This window comes from Linepithema humile, chromosome 3 (assembly GCF_040581485.1).
Source record: "Linepithema humile isolate Giens D197 chromosome 3, Lhum_UNIL_v1.0, whole genome shotgun sequence".
Lineage (NCBI taxonomy): Eukaryota > Metazoa > Arthropoda > Insecta > Hymenoptera > Formicidae > Linepithema > Linepithema humile.
Window position 1 is genome coordinate 14,427,050 of NC_090130.1, and position 9,051 is coordinate 14,436,100.

Consider the following 9,051-nt stretch of genomic DNA (forward strand, 5'->3'; position numbering starts at 1 on the left):
AATAGTTAAAATAGTAAATAGAGTATCAAATTATAATTATTAGCTCAATATTAAGCTATCCAAACAATGTAAAAAAAAATATTATACATAAGTCAAAGCACAATGGATAGGCATTTAATGATTTAATCTGTTTTGCTTTCTTTCTTTTACATTTATTTTCGGACTTGACTGACATTACAACGTAAGTACTTGCTCGACTCCACTCAACTTCCTCTCTTGGCGCTTGCGTCCACTTTCGTTTTACAAAATAATATAGGCGCGAAATTAAAACATTTGAAAGTAGCAGTAACATACCGCGCGCCTTGATAGATTCTGACTATCAAAATAAATAAAGTGGGTGATTAACAAATGTTGGAACAAATAAATTTTCTTGAAATCAAATAGTAACGTGACATAAATGTCTAACTCGAATTAACAAAAATGTAACACTGTTAAGAGTGAGTACTACATATGATTAAACTAAACTGTTAAAATATAAGCTACTTCTTTTGAGTATTAGCATCTTCGGTAGGTAGTATAGCTAATTTGGCAGCTGCTCTTTTGAATGAACCATTTGCAGTCTTAATTGTCGCTGTTCGAACAATGCCGTCGAGGCCTGGAAATATCTCTTCGACTCTTCCAATCATCCATTTCAAGGGGGGTAGCCCATCCTCGCGACAAACCACCAATTGTCCAATTCGGAGCGCTGGACCACGATTTGATTGCCATTTCGTTCGATTGTGAAGCTGGAGCAAATATTCGGATGACCAGCGCTTCCAAAAATGCTGCCTTATTTGCTCAAGGTGTTGCCATCGCGACAAGCGATTTGTCTTTAGGAAAGTTATGTCGGGCTCAGGATAGGACGTTATTGCCTCGCTTATAAGGAAGTGTCCTGCTGAAACATAACTCAAATCATTGGGATCTGAAGATACAGGAATTAAAGGTCTCGAATTAAGAATAGATTCTATTTGAATCGCCAAAGTTGAAGCCTCCTCGAAGGTAAGCGCCACATTAGCGGCGACCTTGTAGAAATGCCTCTTAAAGGCCTTCACCGTGGCCTCCCAAAGCCCTCCAAAATGAGGAGCTCGCGGGGGGATGAAATGCCACTTGATCTGGTCCATCGCTGTCTCATCCTTGATTTTGCTTTGATGTTCCTCTTTATTGAATAGATTTCTAAGTTTCTCTAGTTCACGGTTAGCACCAACAAAATTGGTACCGTTGTCCGAAAAGACATCCGAAGGCTTACCTCTTCGTCCAATAAATCTTTTAAATGCGTTGAGAAATGCGTCAGTGCTCATGTTTGATACCACCTCCAAGTGGACCGCCTTTATCGCCAGACAAACGAATATTGACACATAAGCCTTTACATTTTTACTGTTTCTACGCGACCCTTCGCGAACGTATATCGGTCCGCAAAAATCTATGCCTACGCAGCTGAAGAGTCTTGAAGGTGTAACGATAGGCAGGTAGACTTCCCATTAATTGCTCTGAGAATCTTGGTCTATATATATACTTGAAGCATTTTATGCAGCCTTGTAATAATTTTCTTACCGTACCGCGCGCCTTGAGCGACCAGTATTTAAGCCGTACGGCAGCTAAAGTTGCTTCTGCTCCCGTGTGCATGAGTCTTCGGTGCTCATGTTCGATAATAAGCCTTGTAAGATTTGATCGTTGATGTAATAGATACGGATGCTTGACATCTGATTGTAAACTTGAACGTTGGAGTCTACCACCAACACGTATTAGGCCTTCCTGATCAATAAATCGATTTAATTGCTTCAAGTTGCTTTTACTTGATACAACTCCTTTGGCCTTTAAATCATTGATATCCTTATCGAATGTTGTTTCTTGATCTTTTCTTATTAATTTCTTGATAGCTTCTTGTAACTCCTCCACCGTCAAAGTGCTCCTTTCGTCCTCTGCAATTGTGAGCGAAGCGTAAGCACGTAGCTGCCACTCGAATAAGTCTGCTGAATGTCGAGAATTTACTGAATGGATTGCCTTGCGAATAATTAGATATTGCAACCACCTTTAAATTATCATATTCTTCATGTTGATGCTCATCATGCTCCGTTATTTCGTCTTGATTTTTTAGTAGATAGTCACCATGTAGCCAACTGGGTCCTTCCCACCAGAGTTAAGAATTTATTAATTCCCTTGCATCAATTCCGCGCGAAATGAGATCAGCGGAGTTTTCTTTACTTTCAACATGATTCCAATTTTCTATGGATGTTATTTCTTGAATGTCTCCGACTCTGTGCCCCACGAAGACCGGCAATTTCTTGTTTCTTGCTCGAAGCCAGTGCAACACTATTGATGAATCGGTCCAAAAATATTTGTTATCGATGTTAATTTCCAATGCATTTCTGACCTTGTCCATGAGCTGAGCTAGCAATTGTGCACCGCAAAGTTCCAATCTAGGTATTGACAATACCTTAATGGGTGCAATTTGAGATTTGGAACATATCAATTGCACGTCTATGGCTCCATCACTCTTGGTGCTACGCATATAAATACAAGCCCGCTCGCTTGCATCACAGAATCCATGGAGTTTCTTGCAAACATTATGATCATCCTCAATAATTTTTCGTGGTATTTCAAAGTCTTCTAATTTCTGCAGCTCCTGAATGTAATGCGACCATTTTGACTGAAGATCCGTGGGTAGCGTTTTGTCCCAATCTATTTGCGTCTTCCACAGTTGTTGAATCATAATTTTTGCATTTATGATAACTGGGCCCAGAAGTCCTAATGGATCAAATATTTGTGATATTTGCGACAGAATGGATCTCTTTGTGTGAGTACTTGAATTGATTCTGATTGAGATTCGATACTGAAAAACGTCCCTGAGGGGTTCCAACTAATGCCTAGAGTCTTTGCAAATCCATCTTTGTCCAGTTCTAATAGCTGACCTTTGGAAGAGCTTGAGAGATTTTGCAATATTTCCCTATCGTTAGATGCCCATTTACGTATCTTGAATCCACCTTTACTAAGCATAGATATCAATTGATCACGGATTTCGAGCAATTTTGTTTTGCTGTTGGCACCCGTAATTAGGTCATCGATATAAAAGTCCCTACGTGTTACTGATGCTCCTTCGAGAAATGAATGGGCCTCTAAGTCAGCTAGCTGTCGTATCACCTTTGTGGCCACGAATGCTGATGCTGATGCTGATGCTGTGCCGTAGGTTAAGGTAAGTAGTTCGTAGGTTTCAATGATATTTGCTGGATTTTCTCTCCATAGAATTCTCTGTAGCGACGTTTACTCCTTGTTGACGATTATCTGCCTATACATCTTCTCGAGATCTCCTATTAGAGCGTATTTGTACGTTCGGAAGCGTATCAATATTGATGTACTTTCTTGTTGCAAAACAGGCCCTATCATGAGTGCATCATTTAATGAGACACCGCTCGAGGTCTTGCTTGATGCATCAAAGACTACCTGCAATTTTGTAGTAGTGCTGTCTTGCTTGATGATACAATGATGTGGCATATAAAAATGCGGCATATCATCGTTGACAGGTTCCTGGAGCTTACGCATGTGACCTAATTCTCTATATTCTTGCAGGAACTTGTTATATTTGATTCTACGTTGGGGATCCCGATTTAGCCTTTTTTTTCAAGCTATGTAGTCGCTGTGTTGCGATCTTTCTGGAATGACTCAAGTTGTCAAGGATGTTTGTCTTGACTGGCAATGTTATGATGAATCTACCATCATGATTTCTTTTGTACGTTTTAGCAAAATGAATTTCACATGCACGTTCTTCAGGCGTTCTTGAATTTATTCTGTTACAGCCTTTCAATTGCCAAAACTTTGTAAGACTGTCATTTAATGGCTCCCTCACGGCCAAACTACAGATCGTACCCTTTGGATAGCTCCCTGTTGCGAGTTCGCCCGAGACAATCCATCCTAACAATGTCTTCTGCCAAGATGGTTGATTATCTGCTAGCTTTATCCTGCCGATGCATAACAAATCAAGGAATATTTCTGCTCCTATTAGAAGCTCTATTTTGGCTGGTTGATCAAATTGAGAATCTGCCATTATGATGCCCTTGGGTATTTGTAAATCCTCCCTACCTATTCTGCTGACGGGAAGATTTTGTGTGATAGTGTCCACCACCAAGCAATCTAACGCTCTTTTGTATCCAGATGTGCGAAATCCTATGATAATTTTCGCAATGCTTCTTGTTTGTATGGATTGCTGACCGAGTCCACACTGGAATATTAGTATCTCGCTGATTAAGTCCTAGTTCCCTGCAGCGTGTGACAAAACAGGATTGAGATCCATTGTCTAATAGTGCTCGAATTGTTCTGACTCCTTTCTTGCTATTTAATACATTTACTAGCGCCGTGGCTAATAAAATTTGATGCCCAGGATTTATCGACGTATTACTTACAACGGCTGATTCTATTCCTTCTTGACCATCAACCTTTTCCTTTTTAGCATCCGATTCAGGTTAACTCTTCGACATTTGCTCTGAGTGCAACAAGGTATTGTGACGCTTGCCACATTTCCGACACGTCCCAGCTGCACAATCCTTTGCAAAATGAAAATTCTTTAAACAATTTAAGCACAATTTATATGATCTAGCTTCTTTATTCGTTGATTTATGTCGAGATCCAAAAAATTCTTGCATTTGTAAATCGTATGATTCTCCTTGTGGCAAAATCCGCACATGCTCTTAGTAGTGGCCACATGAGCTGTAGTACTCTTGTTATGCGTTCCCTTTTCTTTAGATGACGAATCTGCGGCTTTTGTCGATCGTGACGCTGCTTCCAACGCTCTGCAACGCTGATTCAAAAAGTTAATTAATTGCTCAAAGTTTGGTAACTTACCTCGCTCTATTGTGGTTTCCCATTCTCGATACGTTGATTGGTCTTATTTGCTTGTCATCAAATGTATCATCAAATCGTCCCAGTACTGCGTAGGTCTCTTGAGCGCCTTAAGTGCACGAATATGCTTGAGAACCGTGTCCAGTAGTTTTCGTAAAATAAAGTGATTACCGGCTTAGCCACTCGCGCCCTGATATTTTTTCTCTCTTCCTTTCTTTACAATAATTCCTATACGTACATTAAAGTTTCTCGATATATGAGAACAATGTACTTTAAATTTCGTACACTTTAAGTATCTCGATTTGAGATCGGTGTACAATTTAACTGTCTCTTGTAGACTAATTTACTAATTTCTTTAAAAAAAATTAAAAAATTCAGCACTAACATCCTGCAACGGCTCTTATCGCCATTTTCATTATTTCTCGTTTGTTAAACATATGGAGCCTTTCCATTATATGTGGTTTAAAGTGATTATCCTTGCTCATGGCAGCTCGAATAATGCCTTCACGTGTTTTCCTACGATGAGACCAGGATCGTCGTATCTATCCTTCAGCATTTGCCAAGCTTCTCTATAATTTTCAGCTGAGGCCTCTAGAGAGCTTATCACATCGAAGGCCTCTCCTTTGAGTGACGACAGCAAGTATTGCATCTTTTGTACATCGGGCAGTACTGTATTCTGTTCTATCATACTGTGGAACATGTTTCGATATGCTATCCATTCCTCATATTTACCAGAGAACATGAGTAAGCTTACACGAGGTAACTTTAGGCTGGTTCCGTTTGTTCTCGGAGTGCCTTCTCTTCTCTGATAATTCTGCTCTGTTAATAGTGGACGAGCTTCCGCGAGTTTTTCCTCTATTAATGTTTCGAAGGCTGAAGTTACCGTGAAATATTTTTCTTCAAATGTTGGCCTTTCGTCGCTTTCTATTGGGACTTCCGCTTCCTCCTCGAATGCTTCTATCTCTGACTGTACCTGATTAAATTCGTCCCATGCAGTGTGTAACTTCTGCAATCGTACACGCAGTTCTATTATTGTTGCTCGTTGGGCGTCTCTTCCTTCTATATATGAGTGAGCCCTTGTGCATTGCGACTTTATTGTAGTGCGCTTTCTTTTCAATCGCTTGACCTCGTCTTGCATGATCGACATATTTCACGGGTGCAGTTCCGAATAGGTGAAACGCCCGATTGTTTTGAAACTCCACTATTTTATGTAGTTTGGCGCGCTGATTACGAATATGATAATGAAAATCGCCGACTAGGTCATTTTCAAGGTCAAAACAAGGTCAGAAAAAGTGAAAAAATATCACTTTTTTGAGATTATTTCGAGAAATATTGATGTAACAAAAAAAAGTTTCAAATAAAAGTTGTAGTTCTTGTAAAAATACATCATTTATGTCTTATGCATTTTTTGTGTAAAACTGATAGTTTTCGAGAAAATTGACGTTAAAGATTAAAAACTTTGGTAAGTAGGATGAAACACGGGGGGTTCGGGGGGCGGAGCCCCCCGAGGGGGAAATGGGTGCAGGCGGAGAGGGGGGTGCAGGGAGGAGGGGCGGAGCCTCTCCCCCCGCCTATTACATAGCTAGTGTCTATTATAGAAGTTGAAAATAATTTTCAAACACAATATGCTCTTTACCTTGCGTAGGGGTTTTGCTAATCTTTTCAGTATCAAATATTTTTAGTATATTGTAGACTCATCATACCTTTAGTAAGGCGAAGATTTAATTCATATAAACTGTCTGCGCGCACACACCTTGCGTTGGGGTCTTGCTAATCTTTTCTGTATTTAAAATTTTTAGTATATAGTAGACTCATCATACTTTTAGTAAGGCAAAGATTTAATTCATATAAACTTTCTGCGCGCACACACCTTGTGTTGGGGTCTTGCTAATCTTTTCAGTATTTAGTATTTTTAGTATATTGTAAACTCATTAGATTTTTAGCAAGGCAAAGATTTAATAAATATACATAAATTGGATACGCACACACGCCGCTACATTCTTGAACGGCATGCGCATGCAAGCTAAGGCCTACCTGTTTACCAAAGTTTTTAATCTTTAACGTAAATTTTTTCGAAAATTATTAGTTTTACACAAAAAATGCATAGAACATAAATAATGTATTTTTACAAGAACTACAACTTTTATTTGAGACATTTTTTCGTTACATCAATATTTCTCGAAATAATCTCAAAAAAGTGATATTTTTTCACTTTTTTTAGAGTTTTGACCTTGAAAATGACCTTGTCGGCGATTTTCATTATCATATTCGTAATCAGCGCGCCAAAATACATAAAATAGTGCAGTTTCAAAAAAATCGAGCGTTTCACCTATTCGGAACTTTATCCGACAGCTCAGAGGTTATGTTACGCTAGCTCGCCGTATGTAGTCTCTTATCTTTGTTTCTCTTTTTTTTTTTTTTGTTATTAATATTTGTGCACTGCAGATGCACTTTTTATAAATGTGCTTCCCGACTGCCTCAGTGAATCGCAGCCACGAGGATTTCACGCTTGGCAAGAACGTCTTACTTGTATTGTTTCTTCCTAATACAGCCGACTGTGGCTGTATCCGGCTCGAAGGACCAAAATCCTATAGATAGCCATTTAATGATTTAATCTGTTTTGCTTTCTTTCTTTTACATTTATTTTCGGACTTGACTGACATTACAACGTAAGTACTCGCTCGACTCCACTCAACTCCCTCTCTTGGCGCTTGCGTCCACTTTCGTTTTACAAAATAATATAGGCGCGAAATTAAAACATTTGAAAGTAGCAGTAACACACAAAATCATTAATGCTGAAGTTATTTGCTATTTTTTTGTTATTATTTATACGTACATTATTTAAAAATTTTAGAGAAATTAATTTTAACAGATATCATCGAGCAATTGCGAATATCTTTCAAAGTCGATCTCTCAAATGGAGATTGTTCTTTGTATGAAATTAAATCATCAATGTATTTTAATTTCATACAAATAACAATCTCCATTTGAGAGATCGACTTTGAGAGATATTTGCAATTGTTCGATAATATTTGTTAAAATTTATTTCTTTAAAATTTCAAGTACTTAATTACATTATTTAAAAATTTTAAAGAAATATATATATATGGGGCATTCTTTCTCAACTTTACACCCATGCTGCCCATTTTCTATTTAATCTAAAAATTTTTGAAAAAATCTTAAAATTTACAGAAAAATGTAAGCTTTCCAATGGCGCGTGGCAAAATTATCAAATTCAATTGGATCATACTTAAAATTTCAGAAAACCGAAAAAAATAATAAAAACGGTAATTATTCAAGTGTAGCAATTATTCATTCGACGTTTTTCTCTTCCAATTACCACTTTCGAGTACTCTGTTTATCTGTGCACTGTCACATGAGTCTAAACTAAAATGACGGATCCAATATGGCCGCCAAAAATTTAAAAAATTTAAGAAATTAACTGATTTTTATAAAACTTGGTATCAAGGGGTTTTTCGGGTTACTGTATACAAGTCTAAAGTTATCTTTCGAAAATACAAAATGGCGGATTTAATATGGCCACCAAAACATTTTGAAAATTTTTAGAAATTAACGAATTTTTATAATACTTGGTATCAGGGACTTTTTCGGGTTGCTAATAACGAATCTGAAGTCGTATTTCAAAAATTCAAAATGGCGGATCTAATATGGCAACTAAAAATTTGAAAAATTTTTAAAAGTAAGAGAGTTTTATAAAATTTAAACAGAGAGTTTTACGACCAGCTAAATACAAATCTTAAGTCGGATTTCGAAAACTGAAAATGTCGGATCTAATATGAAGACCAAAAATATTAAAAATTTAGGAAATTGACAGATTTTTATAAAACTTGATACTAGAGATACCTCTGATTCTGATGTCGCCTGAGCTCTTACCCCCTACTTTTTGAAATCTTAATATAAAAAAGTCGAACTATTACCAGCATTGGAATATCTTTTAATCACCATTTCTTTGTTGATTGGGACGAAACAGTGATTTCTCAGAATCTCTGGAACTGGTGGAGCTACATCAAATCGTTTTTTTAAAAATCTTTTTGTCTTTTGGTGCTCTTTGTCATTATATGACAGTATACTAATACTTTTAGAATTTTTTTGAGCCCAGTCAACAAGTTTCTCGAATGAAAGAATGGCATCATTCGGTTTACTAAAGAGGCTAGCTCGCATAGCTTCTTTTTTGAACACAGCACCTACACCGACTGAAGCACCTTTACCATGTGCAGTGGC

At 37.6% G+C, this 9,051-nt stretch overlaps 2 protein-coding genes across 2 annotated transcripts; both read right to left on the minus strand.

Annotated features, from left to right (window-relative positions):
• Positions 1–479: 479 nt before the first annotated feature.
• On the minus strand, positions 480–4,018 carry LOC136998970 (uncharacterized). The gene is made up of 7 exons (XM_067352358.1): positions 3,708–4,018; positions 3,242–3,562; positions 2,838–3,013; positions 2,182–2,724; positions 1,969–2,103; positions 1,531–1,898; positions 480–1,304 (listed from the first exon to the last, which is right to left on the minus strand). The coding sequence occupies exons 1-7, from the start codon at positions 4,016–4,018 to the stop codon at positions 480–482; spliced, it is 2,679 nt and encodes an 892-aa protein (XP_067208459.1).
• A 1,272-nt stretch (positions 4,019–5,290) lies between these two features.
• LOC136998971 (uncharacterized) lies at positions 5,291–5,956 on the minus strand. Its single transcript, XM_067352359.1, has one exon. It carries the CDS (start codon positions 5,954–5,956, stop codon positions 5,291–5,293), a length of 666 nt encoding a protein of 221 aa, XP_067208460.1.
• Positions 5,957–9,051: the final 3,095 nt, after the last annotated feature.